Below are 23,356 nucleotides of genomic sequence, written 5' to 3'. Positions count from 1 at the left end.
AGCCGTCTGCAGAGAGCTGTTTATGACGGCGGTGATGATGACAGCAGTATTAGATGTAATGAGAGCGGTGGGAACCATCCAGCTGACTTGTTGATAGCAGCATATGTCGCTCAGAAGCCTTTATATGTTTTTCAGGATCAAATGAAGCTTTGCAGAGGAGAAGGTGACCCAGGCCACGTCCACACAGAAACTGAGATGCTGATGCTTCTGACACCTGGTCAGATTATTTTGTTTATGACGATTTATGGGATTAAAGTTACAGAAGGAAAACATGAAGTAAACTCTAAACTGTGTGATGATATTATGTCATATGATGACATGTGTACATGTGTTTGTAGACGAAGAGGCGTGGAAACAGAAAGAACGTGCGTTCATTTGGATTTCAGCTGTGCAACATGAAGTGTGATGAAGCAGAAAGCCGCCTGACTGCACCATGTCGGTCTGACCCCGGGCTGAGGGTCGCCATAGAAACAGCTGCAATGGTTTTCCTTCTCTTCTGACCTCAAGGTCATGTTGAGGAATGCTGCGTGGCGACGTGAGTTCAAAGTGCTCGGTAGCAGGATGGGCGAGGTGAGAACAGCAGCAGGAGGGAGAGATGCAGGGAAAGGGGGTGGAAAGCAGCCGAGCCTCAACAGAAAATGTGTTTTTCACATTTTTTCCAACTTGTCCACAAAGTAGCAGCATCACAAGCCATGAGAGAGCGCGTTCATACGCCTGACAGGAACGCACAAACAGATGCAACTGCACATGATTGTGACCACTAATCCATGTGTTTTTACCGGATCTGAGAAGATTTAGAAAAGCAGAAACTTCCAGCTCCTGAAAACATTTTGCAGGACGGGTTTCGGTGTATGACCGCTCGCATGATGGAGTGTTGCTGATGTCAGCCCCAGACTGACATAAACTACACCTAACCAGACATTATAAAATGTTTTTTCTTCATTTGTTACAAAAAGAAAAGCAGACTATAGATGCAGAAATGATTTAATCATGCAGGGTCGACATGTAGAGATGATTTCCTACAAGAAGAGAAAATGCTGAGCATGCTCAGTCAGCTGATTCTCATGTGTTGGTATGAAAACAAAGGTAAATGTCACTGCTTGTAATCATTTATCCTTTTAACTCCAAACATCCTGAATGATTCAATAGAAAGCTGAACGAAAAGCCTCCAAAACTACAACTCTGTTCATTTCCAAGCCTCATGAGCAGATGTTTCACATCTCTCACAACATTCCTGGATGCAAGGCAAGGAATCGTTATAAGAAACATATTTCCATTAAAACGCTTATTTGTTGCTGATAAAATGACTCCATAAAAGAAAAACATTGTTGATTCATTTATATACAAAGATCAGTTTGTTGCTTTTGTCCCAAAATAAAACACACCATGGCATCTCTTCATGCGTCCTGTATGGGTGTGTTTTCCAACGCGTAATTACACAGAGCAGGCATGGAGTATTTCAGGAAATCACTTTTTCTTAAAACACCTGTTTTTCCAAATAAACTTCAGTACAAAGCTCAGTTTTTTTCAGATTAAGAGCGCTATCTGCATGTGCACGTAAATCTGAACAGGGGCTTAAGTCACGTGTGCAGAAAAGAGAAACTGGAGCCAGGAGATCGGTGAACAGGATGATAGATGCGTGTGAAAGAAGGAGAAACCCGCTTGTTCCAGGCTGGAAAAGGACGTTGAGCTCAAGAGGAAAAGCTGAAGAAAACAAGGAATGTAAAGAAGAGGAAACATGGGAATGAAGCAGTTTCTGTAAAACCCTCAGAGCTGCATGATGACAGTCCATTTCTGGTCAGAGCTTTCTCATGGTGTTGAACATGAGAGCAGGAGGAAGACATGATGACAACAAGAAACAATTAAACCAACAAGAAAAGGTCTCGGTTGTTAACTACCAGCCAGTCCTGCATGCCGCCTCTGCAGCCTAACACTGCTTCTCGTGCACGAGCAGTTCTGCATATGCAAGCTCTTTGCCATGAAGAGACTTTTGGGTTTTTGGGGCGTTCTGGGTGATTTTCCACTCTATAATTAAACAAATGGAGCAAAAGTCGGCCAAGAGGTTCCAAGAATGCGCAGACAGGCAGAAGTGTTGACTTTAGTGGGTTTTCTGGAGCGTGCATGGCATGCCATTTCAGTTTGCAGGATCTTGGCAATGAGAGTTGCATTTCCTACAAAGATTTCCTTTTTTCTTTCACAGATTTGCAACACAAAGGTGTGTTTGTTCTGTGAAAACGCCTTTCTGTCTGCTGTCAGTAACAGTAATCCTTTCTTCCTTTCCCACTTTTATCTTCTTAATCTGTTAGTTTTCTATCAGTGAAAGTATGTTTTTGTATGGAAGTAAATAGTTTAATGATATTACTAGTCTGAAACAGATGCTGGTCTAGTGCATGGAGAGCGTTCTGCTCTTTTTCTCCTTCTTATTGCCAAATAATTCATCAGAAAACAACAAAACAGTTTTATTTTTCTGAACGAATCAGCTTAGTGTGTGTGTGTGTGTGTGTGTGTGTGTGTGTGTGTGTGTATGCATGTGCGTTGTGTTTTGCTGCCAAGTGCAAGGACAAGCAAACACATGCTATTAATGACCATAACTGATGGTCTGCCAGAGATTTATGAACCAGCTGGAGTTCATGTTGTCAGAAACACATCAAAACCAAATGCAGTGAATTTTTTAGATGTGAGACAATAAAAAAGGAATAAATCAGGTATTTATTGCTGCTGGAACGCAGAATGTTAAAGGAGGAAGTAGATTCTGACGATCTGTGTGTGTTAAAGTGCTGCGGAGACCTTTGTTTACCTGCAACGGTGGCGTGGACTGAGACTGGAAAATGTTGATTTTATCTGTGATGATTCAGAGACTTCGCTCCACATAAATGAAGTTTTGCTGCACAAACACCATCTGAACGCTGGCCCCTTAGGTTGACCTCTGACCCCACCTGACAGACCTCATTTAGAGTGGAGGACTTTGACCGGCTTCTGTGTGAACACTGAAGAGACAAGGAAAACATGAACTCTTCACTTGGTTTGTTCGTATGCAGCCTCACTAACAGGAAATCAGTCAGAGCCCGGATAGCGGACATGTTTGGCTCGTATCAGAGCTACGTCTGGTGCTCACAGCTCAGTTCCAGTTCTGGTAACTGGGACAGATGTGGTCCAGATGTTACCTGCCAGCCTGGCTTTGATTATAGCAAGTCTCTTGTGGGCCACATGTGTTCCAGATGTCAGTTGTCGTTCTGGACGTGTTTTGGCAGCCAGATTTGGGCCAATTTTTCCTGTCTGAGTCTGCGAAATCCACCGCTGATCGTCTTGGTTCAGACATCCGTGTTCCTCTCAAAGGGTAAACAAACGATGCTTCGGTAGCATCAGATTCATCCTCATTAGCTTCAGCTGATAACTGGTAGATGTAAGCATTTAGCTCCATCCTGGCGTTCAAATGAAAAGAAACGTTTAGCAACACAATAAAAGGAGGCTAGCAGCAAGCACTGAGGTCGAACGCAGACTGGTCTCATCGCAGACTGGTCTCATCGCAGACGGGTCTCATCGCAGACGGGTCTCATCGCAGACTGATCTCATCGCAGACTGATCTCATCGCAGACGGGTCTCATCGCAGACGGGTCTCATCGCAGACTGATCTCATCGCAGACTGATCTCATCGCAGACGGGTCTCATCGCAGACTGATCTCATCGCAGACTGATCTCATCGCAGACGGGTCTCATCGCAGACGGATCTCATCGCAGACTGGTCTCATCGCAGACTGATCTCATCGCAGACTGGTCTCATCGCAGACTGATCTCATCGCAGACTGATCTCATCGCAGACGGGTCTCATCGCAGACGGGTCTCATCGCAGACGGGTCTCATCGCAGACTGATCTCATCGCAGACTGATCTCATCGCAGACGGCTCCCATCGCAGACTGATCTCATCGCAGACTGGTCTCATCGCAGACGGGTCTCATCGCAGACTGATCTCATCGCAGACTGATCTCATCGCAGACGGGTCTCATCGCAGACGGGTCTCATCGCAGACTGGTCTCATCGCAGACTGATCTCATCGCAGACTGATCTCATCGCAGACTGGTCTCATCGCAGACTGATCTCATCGCAGACTGATCTCATCGCAGACTGATCTCATCGCAGACGGCTCCCATCGCAGACGGCTCCCATCGCAGACAGCTCCCATCGCAGACAGCTCCCATCGCAGACGGCTCCCATCGCAGACAGGTCTCATCGCAGATGGCTCCCATCGCAGACAGGTCTCATCGCAGACGGCTCTCATCGCAGACGGGTCCCATCGCAGACGGGTCTCATCGCAGACGGGTCTCATCGCAGACGGGTCTCATCGCAGACAGGTCTCATCGCAGACAGGTCTCATCGCAGACGGCTCCCATCGCAGACGGGTCTCATCGCAGACGGGTCTCATCGCAGATGGCTCCCATCGCAGACAGCTCCCATCGCAGACGGCTCCCATCGCAGACAGGTCTCATCGCAGACGGCTCCCATCGCAGACGGCTCCCATCGCAGACAGGTCTCATCGCAGACGGCTCCCATCGCAGACGGCTCCCATCGCAGACTGCAGAAAGAAAGCAAAGAAAGCAGCAGTCATGGTTGTGGTGTGTGTTGTGACACACTCCTGTGACAGAAGATGCAGCTTGACTGGCTCGGTTGCAGCGTGAAGACGTCTCGTAGTTTAAAGACCATCCAGAGATCCCAGGAGAAGAGTAGAGAAGAGGCGGTGAAGGAGTACAGATACCTGGGCTAAAGTTTTCATCCGACACATTTTTATGGAGATATCAGCAGCAGCTGTACGTCCACAGCAGCAGCTGTGAGGTGAGAAAGGACGTCTGCAGGATGTTCTGCTACTCGTCACCTTCTCCGTTAGCTGCTGATACAACATCATGAGCCTTTCAGCACAGAAAACGTCTGTATAACGTGGTAAAAGTCCACTCCAGGATCGTCAGACTACCGGACAGCCGATGGACAGATTGATGGATGGATGGATGGATGGACGGATGGACAGATGGATGGATGGACAGATGGATGGATGGACAAATCGATGGCATGGATGGATGGATGGATGGACGGATGGACAGATCGATGGAATGGATGGATGGATAGACAGATTGATGGATGGATGGATGGATGGACAGATCGATAGAATGGATGGATGGATGGATGGACGGATGGACAGATCGATGGAATGGATGGATGGATGGACAGATGGACAGATCGATGGATGGATGGATGGACGGATGGACAGATCGATGGATGGAATGGATGGATAGATCGACGGATGGATGGATGGATCGATAGACAGATGGATGGATGGATGAACAGATGGATGGACAGATGGATGGATGGATGGATGGACGGACGGATGAACGGATGGATGGACGGATGGATGGATAGATTGACGGATAGATGGATGGATCGATAGACAGATGGATGGATGGATGGACAGATGGATGGACAGATCGATGGATGGATGGATGGACGGACGGATGAACAGATGGATGGATGGACGGATGGATGGATAGATAGACGGATGGATGGATGGATGGACGGACGGATGGACAGATCGATGGATGGAATGGATGGATAGATCGACGGATGGATGGATGGATAGAATGGATAGATCGACGGATGGATGGATGGATCGATAGACAGATGGATGGATGGATGGATGGACAGATGGATGGACAGATCGATGGATGGATGGATGGACGGACGGATGAACAGATGGATGGATGGACGGATGGATGGACGGATGGACGGATGGACAGATCGATGGATGGAATGGATGGATAGATCGACAGATGGATGGATCGATAGACAGATGGATGGATGGATGGATGGATGGATGGATGGATAGAATGGATAGATCGACGGATGGATGGATGGATCGATAGACAGATAGACGGATGGATGGACAGATGGATGGAAAGATGGGTGGATGGATGGATGTACTGCAGCGGGGAAACTTGTAAAACCTGCAGCATATCCTGCTCTGTGGTGCAGGATGTTGACTCCTCTGCATTCAGGAAAAAATGCGATAAACTGCAGTATCAGTTTTTAAACCTACTCTGTGGGTCCGGATGCATTAGAAACTCTTTTATATGTTATATTAAGAGAATGTTTACTAATCTGAATACACATTATTTTACAAGTTTTCTGGATTCAGCAAATGAATCATCCAGAGGAGCGCATAAGATCAGAGCTGTTACTAAATGCTGGTAGATAAACGGTGGATTTTAAATTCTCTATATACCACACTAAGCAGACCAGACAGCACAGAGCTTGTGAACCTCTTTGGTGTATAGATTTTGTTTTTTGTAAATGTGTTGGGGTAAATAAAAGCCACAAAGCATCGACATGAAATCTGGCCTGGATGGGATTCTCCATCTCATGTAGCCCGTATATCTCATGCAGATGCACAAGCTGACCTCTGTTATGACACATATGCTGCACATATTCCTCTTTGTTTGTGGAAAATCACACCTTGTACAGACATCAGCTGTGACTGAAGAGCTGCCCAGTCTGTTTCTGGACAGCTACCAACTATTAAACCCGGAATCAGATGGAATTAATCATGACGAGCACAGGAACATGTGATATGAAGCCCCATGGGACCTGCAGACATTTCATCGCGCAGGCAGAAGTACAATCCATAGTTGCTGTCAGATGAAAGAAATGTTTGTCTTTCAAGTGACGCTCGTCTTTGATTTCCCACCAGTGAACTTTATCTCTAAGGTGTTTCCTGCTCTCACAACTTAAATCTTTCTACCTTATATAAGAAGAATGATTCACACTTTGCTATCATACACAGCCGAACAAGCTTCTATTATGTGAGAGCTAAAAGTGTTCAGACTGAACATCCTCTTCATGACCTGTTTAGTTTATTAAATCATGCTTGCGTGCTGCAAATTGCAGACTTATATTCCAGACAGGATATGGATGAGGTGTTTTTATATGTCTGCAGACAGAAGAATTCCAATCCTCTCCAAAATACCAAAACTAACTCACATTGTTTGGGTTGTTTTCCTAAAGGCTTGAATATTTAGCTGTAAATCATTTAAATGTCTCTACAAAAAACATCTTTACAGTTTGGAGGTGTGCATAAAGAAAATAGAGAGCTGCTACTAGCTGTAAACATGCAGTGACAGCCACATGATTAAATCCTATTTAGTTTAATAGCAGGAAAATGTTTTGAAAAGTACCAAAAAACACTTACAGCAGGTAAGTCAATTTGTTTAAATCCTTCTTGACAGGACAAAAAATAAAAAATAAAATTCCAAAAATACATAAAACTACTTCAGATTTCAGACATTTAATCTACAAGACAAATGACAAATTAAAAACAACAAAACATTTCATTAAAATGCAGAAAAAAACATCAAGCTAGTTCAAATTTAAGCTACATCCGCTCATTTATCCAGTTATAAAACTTGAGTAGATAAATATTTTAAAGCTTAATGGGAAGCAAAAGTCCAGTCATGGTCCACCTGATGTAAATATTAACAGATTAAATCATTTTATATTGTTCTTCTCAAACCGAAGAACACAATAACAGCAACGACTTCAAATAATTTCAAAATAAAAATAAAAAGCCAAGACACATCCATGCGTATAACCTGACTGGATTAAACACACCTCAGCTAAGTTAAGCTAAGATAAACTAAACTAAACTAAACTAAGCTAAACTAAACTAAACTAAGCTAAACTAAGCTGAGGTAAGCTAAGCTAAGCTAAACGAAGCTAAGCGAAGCTAAGCTAAACGAAGCTAAGGTAAGGTAAGCTAAACGAAGCTAAGCGAAGCTAAGGTAAGGGAAGGGAAGGTAAAGTGAATGAGGAACCAGTGACAACCTTCAACCAGCTACTTGTAAAGAAAACCGAGTTAAACCTGTGAATAAATAAACCAAGTGGAGTAAAAACGTCGCTGAGTTGTTGTTTTGTACTGAGATACTCGTCCTGTCCCGTTAATGAATCCTTGAAAATATCTTTTATGTTCTGTCTGTTGTAAACATGTAAAATTATGTTTTCTTATTGGGAACAAACAATCTCCTTTAGATCTGAAATGTGCAGAAACAGCTGCAGCCTGTAGACGTTTTTGCTTCTATAAGTTGTGTTTTATTTTATTTGCAGAAATGGGACAAATCCATGTGGATGTCTTGGAGGAGACGCACCGGTAACCCTTTCATGCCTCTTCATGGAACATTCAGAACAACCGTTGTCCTTGTGACAGTACCACACTACGCTAATGTGTTGCTAATAATCATGTCAGGAGGGAGGGAGGTATAACTTCCAAACATGGGATTCAGAGTTGAATATTATTTGTAAATTCAGTCCAACTCCACCGAAACATTAGAAAACCCACGATTTTTGCAACAAGTGTGTGATGAGTTAGATTCATAACTACAACTAATCAATGTGACCAGAAGCAAGTCTGCTACTATCAGTAACTCTGTTGAGATAATTACAGAGACCGTAGAGTGCATGCGGAGGCTTTGGACAATGCTTTTATGGGGGGGTGAAGTTCACCAAGAAACATCTCCAACACTCATCTCCATCATCGTAACGGGAGCAGATCTCCAGCTGCATGGACACATTACTGGTGGGACTCAGTCACGGACTCGTTCATGCAGCCGTTGCTCTCGCCTGCTATCTCTGCGTCCCCCCCCCCCCCCCTTTCTGCTCTCCGTTTTTCTCTACCCCTCTCGCTCTTTACTCTGTCTTTTGTGTAAGTGAAGCCGGGGCCTCCCAGTGACATGAGCCCTGCTCCTGTAAAACTAATAATGACTGAGATTTCTGCAGGCTTAGCATTCTTTCCCCCTTTCAGTGCAAGACACTGAGAATGGAGCGAGGGGAGGGGATGGGAAGGGGAGGAAGGTCTTGAGGTAAGGCAAGGGGGGGAGACACATGTCCTAGTTTGGGAGGAAGCGACTTGGGGAGATATGTGAGAAGGGAAGACCAGTGAAGCACAGGATGGAGAAAGAGACAGAGAGGCCCCTTTCCCTGAAACACTGCATGCCTTCATTGAGCATGGGTCAGTGCTACGGGAATCCTGCGTCCTCCCCAAGCATGTTGCACAAGTACATGTATGTAGAAAGATCCATACACTTGTCTTTTATGGCGTCTTCTCACCTTTCAAGGAATAATTCCTGGACGTGCAGTCCTGAAGAGAAGGCAGGGTTTGATCATGCGGTTTGAAGTGCATGCCTGAAGTCTAGACCAGCAGGCAAGCGCTTTCAGAGTTCATGCTTTGCAGAGGAATGTTTTCCCCTCCAACGACCCTGCAGGCAAGCAGAGAGAGAGAAACCGAAGAATATGAGACATGTCCCGACTGCATGTTGACACAACTCTGACAAATTCGCACAAAGATCACCAGATGTGCTTCAAGATGTACCGAGAGGGCAAGGGGGAGGTCTCTCCCTTGCCCTCAACGCTCTCCCCTCCCTCCTCTCCCTCTCTGAGACATGTGCACACGCCGTGCCAGCAGCAGACAGCTTCAGCGCTCAGCAACTGATGCACAGACAGCTGCTGTTTCGTCCCCTTTTCCCTTCCTTTCCTCCACTCTGTTCTAAACTTTTTCTCAGCCGGATATAAAGGCAGGTCCTGTTGGAGGGAGCGGGCTTGTGTAATCTCACCGGAGAGTCCCTGCCTCGGCCGGAAAGGCGAAAGAACAGGACCCAACAGCTCCTAAAGCAGAAACGCTGGAGTAGGAGGGAAAAGAGGGAACTTCTGGGAAGAGAAAGGAGATTTTCAGAGGAGAGTGGAGTTAAAGTTTCCACACCATGCCGGGCTGCTTAGTGCTGCTGCTGACCCTGTTAGTCGTCTCCGCAGGAAGTGATGCCAGAAAAATAAGGAAAAGAGGACTCAATCATAAGGTGAGGTCACCACATTCCCTTCTGACTTCACACATGCAGAAGTGAGGTTATATTTGGGTTTTTCTGCCTGTATGTTGCGGTGTGTTGAGTGTAAGTGGGTGAAAGCTCACGGCGCTGCAGGACGGTGCTGGTTCTGTAAGACATCAGGCGGTTCTGTGGCTGAGGTGAAAGGTGGCAGAGTTTACCTGGGACCTGAGGCGAAAAGCAAAGCGAAAGGCTGAGGTGGACTTCTTCTCTCAGTGATGAGTGGAAATAACTCAACCGTTAAAGCTTCATAATCAACCTGCTTTGTTCGTTTTTCTCTTTTTAACTTTGCTAGAAGGAGTAAAAGCAACAAGCTGCAGGTATGGAAGTATCATTCCTGAGGTTTTCTAGGCCATCTGGGATTTAATCAATTAAAAAGTTTTCATCTTTCTTGCTCTTTAAAGCTAAAATAACCAAAAAAAAAGTGCTGGGATTTTTCAGCCTTATATTAATTTCCTCTAATTTCTTATTTAATTTACAGTAAAATCTCATGTTTAACTGACTTTATGAAATGTGACGCGTTTTATTGTATGATTTATCAAAACCTTGTTGCACATTTCATGTGAGTTTTTGTATTTAAGCGACGGTCAGTGTAAAACTTAATGACTTCATGCTGTTTCTGTGAGAGATCTGGCAGTGCTGCTTAGTTTCCCAAACAAATTTAACAAACACCTCCCTAAAATATCTCATTTATGCGCATTCGATCTTTTTAAAGGTAGATAAAATATTGTAAAGTAGTTCTAATAAAAGAGAACATGAAAGCAGACTCATGCTGCTTGTGTCGAGGCAGTCTGGATCAGCCTGACCCAGAGTTTCTACAGAAACCAGATGCATGTTAGACATCAGCATGTTTAACTGTGATACTGTACGTCTCGGCTGTAATCTCTGAGCCAAATAAAAGAGAAACTCAGATTCTTTCAGACATTTTACTTTGATGCTCAGGCGTGAAAAATGTCCGTTTCTGAGCTGTGATGAGGATCGCTGTGGAATGTGCAGCAGGTTGGAATAAGTCACTAATTTTCTAGTTTCCATATGAGTAATTGAAGGGCATGCAGGATGCTGGGTATGTGTGTGTGTGTGTGTGTGTGTGTGTTACGGTGGATTATTCGGGCAGGAACTGAACTTGCAGGACGGGGCCTCTGCTTGTTAGCTCAGCTCAGTGTAGCTGATTGATCGTCTCTAACAAGGACTCACTGTAGCGTGGTGCCGTCTCTTTATTTCTCTTTCTTCTCTCCTCCACAACCTTTCATGCCTCAATGTTCTCACTTTCTGACTTGTTTATGCCCTCACTGGCCTTTTCTGCCTCTCATCCTGCTACTCCTCTCTCATATGAATTAGTCTCCCTGCTCATCCATGTACCTCCCAGCTTACCACCCTCCGTTCTCCTCCTTTCAGATGTCTCTCTGGTGTCCTCCTGCTCTCAGGATGGGCCAAAAGGACTGTCTCACTGGCCTTTGCTTCAAAGAAGCTGTAATTGGAACATGCTGAGATGTCTGTGGAGCTGAAGTTTGCCTTTTCCTCTCAAGCTTTCTCATCTCTGCATCTTTTTTTTCCTTCCCACACAGTTTCATTCATGGCTGTGCAGGAGTGACGTGCAGAAAGACAAATTATAGTCCCATAATGGTGTCTTAAAAGGTAAACTGGTGAAGCCAACAAACCAAGGACCACCAACAGACTCAGACCTTATTTAGTGTATTTGTTACCTTGATCCTCGTGTTTAACTGGCTTCAGTTTCAACCAGATTCATCAAGTCTGAACAACAGTAGGACAAAAACTAAATGAAGTCTACGCGCTTAAAGGAAACAGAAGCATCACAGATGGTTGCATGGAGGTTGCTGATGTCTGTTTTTTATCTTAACAAAACTTTTAAAACTGTAAAATAAATAAAATGTTGAGAAAACATGCTACAAACAGATAACCTCTCTGTAAACGGTTTCAGAGCTGCTTGTCAGCACTTTCTGTTAAAGTTAAAACCAATAAGAGAAAACATGAAACTAGAGAAGTCTATAACTGAGCACCAATCCATCCCAGGAAAAAAAGATCCAGACATTTCTGCTTGTGTTCTTCGTTTTGCTCCTTGTTTCAGTAAAGCTTTGAGACGAGGAAGAGACGTTTCTGCTGCTATTTTTGTCCCCATTATGTCCAGCGTGTCCCCAGATTCCCTAACAAAGGCTCATTAGTTTCACCAAACCCATTAACATGCAGTGAACTTGGGACTCTGGGGCCCCTGAGGATCAGCGTAGTTGGCTGCTTTACCCAGCTGGTAATTTAGCCAGCCTTGTTAATTAAAAGTGTTGATTCATACCAACATGTACATTCTTAGTGAGCATTAAAAATCTATTAAATTCTTTTTATATATTTTCTACATTTCACTGGATAAAACTGGATTTTCTATGCACTTACTAGATATCTTATTGTCTGTGCAGGATTTGACATAATATCAGATAATATTAGCGAAGTGCTCCCTTCGTCTGGGTGCAGGTCTCTGCAGGAGTGGATTATTTATCTCACCTGAATAAAAACCCAGGGCAGGATGACAACACACACAACCAGAAACAGACTAACAGTCACTGAGGCGAGGAGTAAAGGTGTCACTGGGACATGCAGGACGAGGAAATGACAACAACCTGGCAGACAACAAAAGAAAGAAAGTGTTTTATATGCAAATGAGGAGCATGTGAAGCAATCAAGGCCTGTTAGACGAAGGTGGATTTTCTCTCATCCAGGAAAGAGTTTCTACGAGGGTTCACATCTTAAGACCCTTTTCTGCTTCCCTACGTACATAAAACTTCGTCATACATCGCCATCCTCACACTTCTGAGCATCTTTTACGTTGCCATGGTTGCGAATCTGTTCATCCACTAGTGGGCAGTGTTGAGTTCAGTTTTGGCACCCTGTTTCTGCGTCAAGTCGTGGATAACAAAGCCCCTTGAAAACAGACTAAATTATCCCAACGCAGGAGACGGACACAACTGTCCATCTGTTTGCGTGCCCTTCTTCTACATTGAGCATAAATGAGGGTAAATCACCATGGTAACCTACGCTGAACGGCTGACATTCTCCGGAGCAGGTTACGTTCTGGATAAGAGATCAGCCAGTATAAAAGCACAACCTGTTAACCAATGGAAAATGGTCGCCCATTCCCATCCTGTCGGAGGCCGCAGAAATAAAGAGTTTTTAGGGACGGATGCATCCTGTTAATGAAGCAGAAAAACCTTGTCGCTGATCACTGATAAATGTTTCTTTTCTTCACTCGGTGCTGAATCCGTTCAGCTGCAGTCGGGTTGAAAATCAAATCGAAAAAGCGAAAACGGGGATTTTTTTGTTTCACAATTTTAAAATCGATTTTTTTTTTTTGTTAAAAAAAAAATCCTTTTTTTTTCCAAATACATAAAAGTAATCCATTAAAAAAATGTTTTTGTCATTTTTATTGATCTTTTTACTTGTCTCCTTGTTACAGCAGCAGAATGATGGTCTGGCCACTTTTTTTCCTCATTAAAATTAAGAAAAATGACGAGCAAAAAAAAGTTTTATACATTTATTTTGTTTTTAATCTACAAAATTCAGAATTATCGAAGAATTGTGAGATCGCAATTTAAATTGAATCGGCACCCAAAAAATTGGAATCGAATCGGAACAAAAGCATGTCGTCACAGCCCTACTGATAAATGTTTCTGTTCTTGACTCGGTCCCAAATCAGCTGCAGTCGGGTTGCATTCAAAGTAATGAGAGTACACACACATGCAACAGTGTTCAGGAATGAATCCTCCGACACAGATCACGTTCACACGGGAGGCTGATCCTCAGAAGAACTGAATGAAAAGCAGAAAGGAAAAGAATGAACGGAGGCGTGGAGTGAAAGTGAACGATCAGAGTTCTGTTTGCTGATATTCTTCCATAACTTAATGTTCTGTAATCTCGTGGATTTACGCTTCAACAGAGTCGGCTAATTCCCGCCGGCGTTTCTTCCTGGCTGTTGCTATGGTAACAGCGCTGCACGATGTGTTTGAATTCTTCATATTTCAGAATAGTTGTCTGCAGCTGCTTGAGGGTTTCTCCATGACTGTGATTGGCCAGGTGCTGCAAACTCCACCCCTTTTTATGCGAGGACCCTCTGGTGGAGATTGACACCAGCTTCGTAGCGCCGTTTATCAGGATGGCGAATCTCTGGGAAAGGTTAGTTCCAGAAATCCAACATAAACTAAAAATAAAACCCATAAAAGATGACATAAAACACAGCATAGCAGGAAGAGTGTGAAGATAAAGGTGTTAGATCAGTGGTGAAGGCTGCAGAAGCAACAGACAAAACCGCATCAAAAGGACATTTTATTTTATTTTGCAACCTATTTATCACAAAATAATTAAAATTTATCTCAACAATATTCAGACTAAAGGAATCAGACCACCACGCCATCAGAGTGAGGAGTGAAATCATGAAAAAAAACAATTAAAACTGAACCAAATATAAACCAGAAACCTGCATGACTATCACACACACATCCATACACACCCCAACACACACACTAGAATGAATGTTTAGTCTCATCCAGTCATAACAGAGTCTGGATCAGATATTTGCCTGGACATGTTAGCGTGCAGAGTCTGGCATCATAAATCTCTTTATTTCTCTGATGTGATGTGGATCCTTCTGACGCCACCTGTTCCAAAGAAAAATGCACGAAACCGTCGCGCTTCTTGTTCTCTGTCCTGCTGGTCGACTTGCCCCGGGGCTGCTGACAAAACAAACACACTCCGCATATACTGAGGCAGATTTAAAACTTTATTGGCATGAATATTACTTTAGGAAGCACCTGCTGGGCAGAGTTCCAACCGCGGCTTTGTGCAGGCGTCTTTTCATGACATGAACTCGGACAGATAAGCAGAAAGGGAAGCTGTGAAGGTGTGTCGACAAACCGGAGACGCTGCTTGTGGCACCTCTTTCATCGGACAGCAGGAAGTTTCTTCCCTTTTCTACTCTATAAAGCTTTGAAGAACCGTGATGAAGACCTGATAGGAGGAGACGAATCAGCCAAGAGAAGTTCATCTGGAACTTATTTGCTCAACGACTCGTCTTTTCCAGGATGAAACACAGCATATTTCATCACATGCAGCATCGGACGATTCCGCTTTGTGAGTCCGTCTTTAAACGTCGCCACAGCATCTACAAGTTGTGGCTGCTTTAACAGTTTGGAGCACAGTAAAACAGGAGTTAATCATCCAGTAAAGCCGTTTTGTGAGACGGCGTCTCTAGCAGAACTAATCCCAATCAGATGATGCGGGTCAGCAGCAACGCCACACTTAACTTTTCAGCCAATCACTGCTTAGCGCCATAAGTTAGCATAGCAACTTTCTCTTTTCATTAGTGTCCTGTTTCCCTTTTTGCCTTTTTTACTATTTTCTTTTATCTCTTTTTTTCTTTTTGAAGACTGTGGTAAATTCTGTAAAAGAATTGAAGATATCAATAAAAAAAAAAATAAAAAAAACATAAGTTAGCATACACACACTAAAGCCATAAGCTCACTTCTGTGTCTGCTGTTGCTTTCATAACCAACCACGCTGTTTCTACGGCGGTAAAAGGCAGCGAGCGATAGTCCAAACAGTCTTCCTAAAATCTGTAAATCTGTTCAGTTGTGTGAATCCCACCTCATCTGGATCGGCTTCATCGCTAGCAATCGCTGCTGCGCCGCTGTGGAACTCGTTCCCGCCTATTCGTCAAACATCTCAGCCCCGACTGATTTACAGGCTGTCTGTATCCTCACAACTTAGCTTCCATTAGCTCTTTGTGTGTTTTTCTGTCTTTCCTTCAGTCTGAATGACAGAAATTAGTTCTGACAACCCAAAAATCTAAACGGGAGCCTGCTAGGATTAGAGATCCGGAGCTTTAAGTTGACATTTCTGTGTTTTTTTTCTTGACAGCTGAATCTGTGGTTCCAGCTCTGGGTTTGTATATGTGTGTGTCTGTGTGTGCATGCATCTTTGCACAAAGGAAGCTGAAATCCTTCATATCTGTCTGTGATCTCAGTGCAGAACCAGAACCGATCTCTTATCAGCTGAGTTGCGGAGCCAGAGAGGGTCTCTAGTGGCATCACCCCACAAACGCCTCTCACGCCATCGGACGAGAGCCGAGAAAAAAGGGAAATAAAAAGGAAGAAGGAGTGATCTTGCTTCTACTTTTCAACGCCATCAACAGTGGAATAAAGATAGAAAAGAAGAGATAAAGTTACAGACTCCCTCTGTGCCCTCAGAGGGGTCTGAGCTTCACATGCAGGCCTGCTGGCGGTGCCTCTATAGGAGGGCAGCGCCGCAGACGGGACTGTAAATAAACAATGTGAACATCAGAGTGATGCGAGCAGGATGGTGTGATGGCGCTCCGGATTAGAGGACAGAGGGATGTCTGGTAGAAAGTGCACTGACAGTGAAGCTCTTGCAGTAACAGATGAATGAAGCGGCAGCTGGAAAGTACAGTAAAGAGTAAAGAGGCCCGTCGACTCCAGGGCCAGTTTTTCATTTTGTGCAACTTTGTGTGTTCAAATTGTGTACGAGTGCTGTAAGCTCCCACTTTACCCAAACACTTACCATTACATAAACAGGAAGCCATGCTTGACTTTTTATAGGAGAGGCTCAAAGAGTGCAGATCGGATATGAGGCAAGGGGATAAGGGCTCGCCGCAACCATCCAATCAGCAGACTTTGTAATCCTCATTCATGAATGTAATCAGGCCAGCTGACTGCTGGGAGTTAGAGGCTGTGCAGCTCTTTGTCTTATTACCATCATTTAAATTAATTAAAAAAGTTTTATTGCCCATTTTTCATGAGCCAGTGAGCCCAAACCAAACAAAACACCACAAAGAGAAAAGTGTTTGAAAAGTTCACACACACCAGAGTCTTTATATATTTAATATTTAGCTTTGTGGCTCCATAAAGCAGATGTTTGTCTTGGTTTTCTGTATAAAGCAGACAAAGCGAAGTGAAAACGCCGCCAGATCAGTTCCACGCGTCTCTGATGCTGCCCCCTGGTGGCAGACATATGTCGTGACATGCAGACATAGCGCGAGGACGAGGAGGTACGTTTAGTGGCAACATGTGTTCCAACATTACAAAGTAACCTTCATGGACACGGTTCTCCAGGTTGCATTAGTTATATGTAAACACATCATATTCATTTGAAACCCAACAGGTTCCTGCTTACGACGACGTCACACGTTAGAATATCAAATGATCATCACATAAGAGCAAAACTACTCATCTATTTTCATCTTTTCATGCCTTTTTCTCAGTTTGACTAGATATAAGTTTCATCTCGATGCCTGGAATCATTTTTAGGGTTTGAATCAGAATCAGAAAGACTTTTATTTCCATTGTTTTGAACGATTCACAGACTAGGAACTTGTTTCAGTGATAAGGTGCTAAATAATAAAAATAAGAATAAAAACATTGAATAATAATAATATATAAAAGTAGAAATACAGCTATTTTACAACTATTTTACAAATAAGAATATGAATATGAACTGGAAAACCACAGGGAGGAAACAACAGACGTCCAGAGGAGCACAAAGTCCGAGCACCTTGTGGATTTCCAAACTTCTCAGATAAAGTCGAACCACACCACAGAGCTGAAATCTAACTTTGTCTTCTTTCTCCGGTTGTAACTTTCTAACGTCTAAGGCAGGGGTGTCAAACCCCAGTCCTCGAGCGCCAGTATCCAGCAGGTTTTTGTTTTCTCCATGCTCCAACACACCTGACCGAAATCCATAAACATGCTGACAAGAAGCTGCTGGATCCATTTGATTTGAATCAGCTGTGTTGGTAGAAGGAAACAACAAAAACCTGCCGGATACGACCCTTTAGGACTGGAGTTTGACACTCCAGGTCTAAGGTCTGAGAGCGCGAGCGTTTCCTGGCTGGTAAATTAAGATTTTGACTACGTTGGCGTCTGTTTGCCAGTTTTAACCATGAAAATGAAACACACTCTTCTAATTGGAGTGTTTGTGACTCAGCAAGTAGAATCAATCTGCTTCACTGCGGTGCATGAATGTGTGTTTAAATCAATGAACGTGGCTTGTACAGTAAATAAGAAGAGAAAGGCTTTGTTGATGTCGTTCATTCATCAAATACTGACCTCAAATTCTCATCAGAAGACTTTCACTGCTTCCAGCAACATGTGGGCTCTCATAATAACCTTTACAAGCTGCAACCAAGCCTCACTTTGCTCCCTCCATCATTCCACGGTGAAAATTCACTCCAGCCACAACCTCTAATAACCATCCACCCACTCGGCTCACAGCTGCCAGGTCAAATGAGTGTGTGTGGAAAGTGTGTGTGTGTTTGCGCTTTGCGTTTGGTTTCCAGTTGGGTTGGAGGAGCAGTGTGTAAGCCTGCCAAACAAACAGCTGTGCAACCCACAGCCAGAAGTACAAATCTTCAATCTTCTCAGCTGCTCTCCATCTTTTTTGGTTTTTATTCATGGAAACTTAAAGATGCACAAATAAATGTTTGTATGATTTTTTATGGAAAAGAAAAAAACATTTTTACTGCCTGTCACATGAACCGCAGCAGTGGAAAAAACTGAAATGTGATCATATGAGGTTGATGCATCGTGTGGAAATATGAAAGCAAATGTGCATACGAGGGGCGGCTGTGCTTCTGGAGGTTTTGTTCTAATAATTCCCATGTGTGCACAGCGAATGTCCACGGCAGCACAAAACATGTGATACTCCAGACCAGCAGAACAAGTTCCTCCACATATTCTGCCCCAACCACGCCCAAACCAGCGTGGAAACCAACAAAGCTGCAGCTTTTTAGAGAAAAATGTTGTGTGTTGCCGTTAGTCTGTGTTTAATGTTTCCAAAGCAGCTGGTGTGAAAGTTGGTCCAGTGTCATGTGTCCCGTTTCCTCCCTTCAGACTCACTGGAGTAACTCTTCTCCCCACCATCAATCCCGTTTCCAGTCCAGGTCGAGACATCGGCGGTTTGTCGAGGTCACCTTCATGTCTGAGTTGCAGCTTCTCTGTGATGAACGAGGCTCGGCCAGGTGTGTTGCTGCCATCTGGTGGCTCACAAACAAACCAAGCACGATGCAGAGGACATCCAGGAAACCAGGGGTGGCCAAAGTCCGTCCTGCAGGTTTTCTCTGAGTCCCTGCTCCAACACACCTAAATCACATTAAACGGATCCAACAGACGTTCTGCTCAGTGGCTCATTAATTTGAGTCAGGTGTGTTGGAGCAGGGATGCATGGACAAGCTGCAGGATTGTGGCACACGGAGCTGGACAACCCCGGTGTAAAAATGGGGGTCATGACCCAAACGGAAAGCGAACCACACCCCCAGGTGGGCCGTTAATGTGTGTTCTTCTCTGCCTCTCAGGACTACGAGTACCCCAACCATCCTCAGTCCACACAGCACCAAAAGAACGACCGGTGTCCACCGCCCCCCCAGATGCTGCCGGAGCGAGCGTGCGAGGTGCCAGGCTGCCGCTCAGACTCCGAGTGCGAGCGGCACAAACGCTGCTGCTACAACGGCTGCATCTACGCCTGCCTGGAGTCCGTCCAGCCGCCGCCAGGTCAGCTGACTGGGATTAGATTCATTTTCACATTAATCCAGATGTTTACGTTTAATCCTCAGTTTTTCCAGCTGTTGCTCATTTTCTTTGTGTCTTGGGAGCAGTGCTGGACTGGCTGGTGCAGCCCAAACCTCGGTGGCTGGGGGGGAACGGTTGGCTGCTCGACGGCCCTGAGGAGGTTCTGCAAGGCGAGTGCACGCACCTCACTGATCAATACGTTCAGCTGGAGCGAACACTCACTGTAGATCAGTTTCTCTGCATCTGAGGCTTCAGCAGCTTCAGTTTAACCGAGTAAAAGAGAAAAGTTGATGGTTTTAATGAGCTGTGTGTGATGCCACCACACTTCTACCCTCCTCCTCAGTGTGTCATGCATTTTGGGACATTTCCTGTGTTTATTGGGAATAAAAGGAGTTTGGATAATCCTCCTCAGCTGAATTTGAAGCTTTAAACATCTTCAAACAAAGCAGACTTGCTCTAATTCAGGGATCCTGCAGTCCTTCCAGGCCCACCTGTCCTGCAGACTTACTCAGCAGCCGTACTGGACGAGTGCGGAGTTGTCAGACACCCATTTCATGTGAATCAGGTGTGTTGCAGCAGGGCAGCATCTGATGCCTGCAGGATAGCGGGCCTTGAGAACCAGGGTCGGGGCTCACTCCTCTAATTCATCCTCTATGCTTGCAAACTCTTTTACTGCACTCTCAAAGCTTTTGGGATGTTTGTCCAACAGCTGAGGCGTGCAGCACGACGGAGGACGGAGACGAGCCGCTCCATTGTCCTACAGGCTACGAATGCCACATCATCAACCCAGGAAACCCTGCAGCGGGCATCCCAAACCGGGGCCAGTGCATCAAGCAGCGCGGTAACTCCGGTACAGCTCCAGTAACTTTGGCCTTTAGCTAAAAGTCACATCCAGACTTTAAAAGCATCTTTTAGTTTCATTTTCTGCACCTCATGTGTATTTATGCAATTTAAAAGTTAAAAGTTCCTCCCTTTTATAAAGCAGCAGTGTGTGTGTGTGTGTGTGTGTCTGCGGGGTCGGGACGCTGGGCAGCTGTCCTGAGTCTTGGCAGACTACTTACTGTCAGGCGCCAGGTTTCTTATTTTGAATCCATCTATAAATACACAAAGTGCAGCGGCCTGGCAAATCACTAGAATGCTGCGCGATGAACTGATGATGTGTGGCTCAAGCTGTTGGCAGGAACATCAAACTAATGATTTAATGGAGAAAACCTGCTGGATAATCTGTTATTTCACTTTACAAAGAGCATTTGCAGAAGAATGTATGTGAGAAGAATTTATTTCTTGTTTGTTTTGTTGTTGGTCTCGCAGATGGACGTGGTCTAAGGCACAAATACTTTAAGGACTACAAGGACTACTTGGGTAAATAGTGAGCGAGGACGGCGTTACGGTGGCCGAGAACTGCAAAATAATGTTACATATTTACATCACAGAAACCATATTTACATGTAAACAAAAAAATACAGTCTTGAAACACTTTTATCAACAAAAAAAACCCAGCTTTACCTTAACTCAAAACGAGGACAGTTTTTTTCTTGCGAAACACGATGCAAGTCCTGGAAAAACAAGTTTTAGGGACATTTTGTGGAGACAGAAGAGAACTTTATGGACAGTGCATTGACAGTCTACACAATGTCCGCTTGTCTTTGCAGACTCATTCATTCATTAACCGCTGAGTCCGATGAAGGGTGGCGGGGAAGCTGGAGCCTATCCCAGCAGGGTACACCCTGGACAGCTCGCCAGTCCACCTCAGGGCCACACAGAGACACACAACCACTCATGCTCACCACAGAGTAACCAGTTAACCTAACATGAACGTCTTTGGACGGTGGGAGGAAACCCGAAGATCCCAGAAAGAACCCACTCATACACAGGGAGAACATGCAAACTCCACACAGAAAGGCCACTGTTCAAGCTTCGCTCCAGCCGAGGATCAAACCAGTGACCTTCTTGCTGTGAGGCCACAGTGCTGACCACTATGCCACCGTGGAGCCCAAGCTGAAATGAATGATGACCAATTCAACGCCATCCGACTGGACCTTCTCGTGTTTATGGAGAGGTTACCAAACATAAGCAGAACTTTGTAGCTCCTCCGTCATGTGTAGCTGTGTCCACAGTCACCAAAAACTAACCCTGAAACTTGGAAGTAGTCTTCAGAAAACTCCTCCGCTGGTTCAGCTGCTGGATGGTTTCAGACACCAACTGGTTTGTCCCCACTTCCAACCCAGCAGGTCACGTCTCTGGAGCTGCCTTTCAGGACTTTGTAGAAGTGTTTTGTTGGTAAAATGTGTTCAGGAATGTGTTTTTGTTTACATGTAAACATGGTTGCTTGTGTGTAAACGTGCATGGTGACGATGTAAACGTGTTTCACGCCACCGTTTAACAGACTTACAGGAAACAAAGCTGATCCGCTCTGCATCACTGCTTCTCCTTTCTTACAGGATCCACCTTGAACAACGCTGTAGGTTATGAGAAACATCATCACAAGCACCTGGGATGAAGTACGTTTTCAGCCAAAAACACATCATTTCGGTCTTCCTCTACAGAAAACTCTCTTGTGTCGTTTCCTTTCTCAGATCGACCACAGCTCAGATTCAGCTACAACCTAAAACCTCGGACATCGACCCAGTCCCGTTTGATCTGCTCACACAGAACCAGGATCACATCTTACCGACACCCCCCCCCCCCACCTCGCAGCTTCATCTCAAACCTGTCCTTTCTGAGACAAGTCTGATGTTCCTCATCATGCAGCCGAAGGAAAACAAGCTTTCCTCTGACGCCTGTGACAGCAGGGATGAAGGTGTTGATGAAAAAGCAGAGGAAGGGGGGGGACGACGTGTGCCAAAGCCGTTAAATCAAAACTCTGAAAGAAAACACGAATCCAGCTCCACTTCTTTACAGCCTTCCTTCCCTTGTGCCTGGTCAGCAGAGACCATCCAGCCCTCTCCCATCCTCAGAGGAACTCAGCTGAAAAAGCTTCAACAAAGCAGGAAAATCCATCTGAAGGGTAAATCTCTGAATCTAATCCAGATGTGATTGGTCGTTCAGATTACCAGCAACATTTATCTGAAGTAACTCTTCATGAGTGGGTGGATCGTCACACATATGAAGGATTTAGAACTACTATGGATTTGTTCTGCAGCTATAAGGTGCTGACGTAACTGTAAAATGTAATAAACCAGATGCATAAAGAGCTTTATGGAGGGAAAAAATACTAAAAAAAGTAGTTTAAAATACACGTCAATGCATAAAACTCCACAAGTAAACATGGTACTAAAAGATTCAGAATATCCCTTTAAAATGTAGAAAACCTGAACTAGATCTGGGATAAAGGTGTTTTATTAACGAAGCAGTTGAAAATGAGTAGTCTGCGTATTAAACGACCAGTAAGAGTCCCTGATGTGCCACAAGACCGTAACATAAACGCACAAATTCTTTTTAAAACAATCTAAACATCCTTTATGTTTTTCCGTGTTAGATGTTAACTGGGATGGTTCTCTGGTCAGCTGCCACCTAACCGAACAATAAGCTGGTCACCTGATGAGCTGAAGGTGTCAAACAAACGTCTGCGTTTCTCTCCGACTGGTTGCTGCTGTGTGTATTCTAAATAAACCTCATGATAAAATCATCTGTTGACTCCTATTTTCTCCTTTTGAATCATTTGAAATGTTGACAACGTTTCATGTAGTGATGAAAAAAACACTGCAGAGCTTCACCAACCCGATGCAGTGTTGTAATAAGTGCTTATAATGAGATTTTAGTCATTAAGTCGCCGTTTAGGTGGGACAGGAACACATTACACACAGCAGAAAGCAGTTTGTTTCGTCTGGCAGTTCATCAGCGTCAGGAGGTCTTAAACAGATGTATGGAAA

General features: G+C 44.4%; 1 protein-coding gene across 5 annotated transcripts; it reads left to right on the top strand.

Annotated features, from left to right (window-relative positions):
* Positions 1 to 9,653: 9,653 nt before the first annotated feature.
* On the top strand, positions 9,654 to 23,092 carry wfdc1 (WAP four-disulfide core domain 1). 5 transcript variants are annotated; one of them, XR_013771614.1, is made up of 8 exons: positions 9,654 to 9,882; positions 19,271 to 19,466; positions 19,571 to 19,654; positions 20,194 to 20,334; positions 20,796 to 20,846; positions 21,926 to 21,985; positions 22,061 to 22,491; positions 22,963 to 23,074. XR_013771614.1 is itself a non-coding variant. In XM_079255121.1 (7 exons), the coding sequence occupies exons 1-7, from the start codon at positions 9,790 to 9,792 to the stop codon at positions 22,091 to 22,093; spliced, it is 609 nt and encodes a 202-aa protein (XP_079111247.1). In that variant the 5' UTR covers positions 9,654 to 9,789; the 3' UTR covers positions 22,094 to 23,092. The 5 variants fall into 5 exon arrangements, 4 of the variants coding, with proteins under 4 accessions (XP_079111247.1, XP_079111246.1, XP_079111245.1 ...); XM_079255121.1 differs by having other exon boundaries at positions 20,194 to 20,325; positions 21,926 to 21,945; positions 22,061 to 23,092; XM_079255120.1 differs by having other exon boundaries at positions 20,194 to 20,325; positions 22,061 to 23,092.
* The last annotated feature ends 264 nt before the right edge of the window (positions 23,093 to 23,356 follow it).

The sequence above is a fragment of the Telmatherina bonti genome, assembly GCF_933228915.1.
Source record: "Telmatherina bonti genome assembly, chromosome: 2".
In the NCBI taxonomy this organism is placed as follows: domain Eukaryota; kingdom Metazoa; phylum Chordata; class Actinopteri; order Atheriniformes; family Telmatherinidae; genus Telmatherina; species Telmatherina bonti.
Note: the sequence above shows the minus strand (reverse complement) of the source record. Positions and strands in the feature narration are given on the sequence as shown.

Bases quoted from the DNA above. Each gene is read 5' to 3' on its own strand.
- wfdc1 (XM_079255118.1), top strand. From the start codon at position 9,790: ATGCCGGGCTGCTTAGTGCTGCTGCTGACCCTGTTAGTCGTCTCCGCA. The intron at 19,655-20,193 runs GCGAGTGCACGC...TTTGTCCAACAG, and splicing joins CCCTGAGGAGGTTCTGCAAG to CTGAGGCGTGCAGCACGACG. The intron at 20,847-21,925 runs GTAAATAGTGAG...CCTTTCTTACAG, and splicing joins GGACTACAAGGACTACTTGG to GATCCACCTTGAACAACGCT.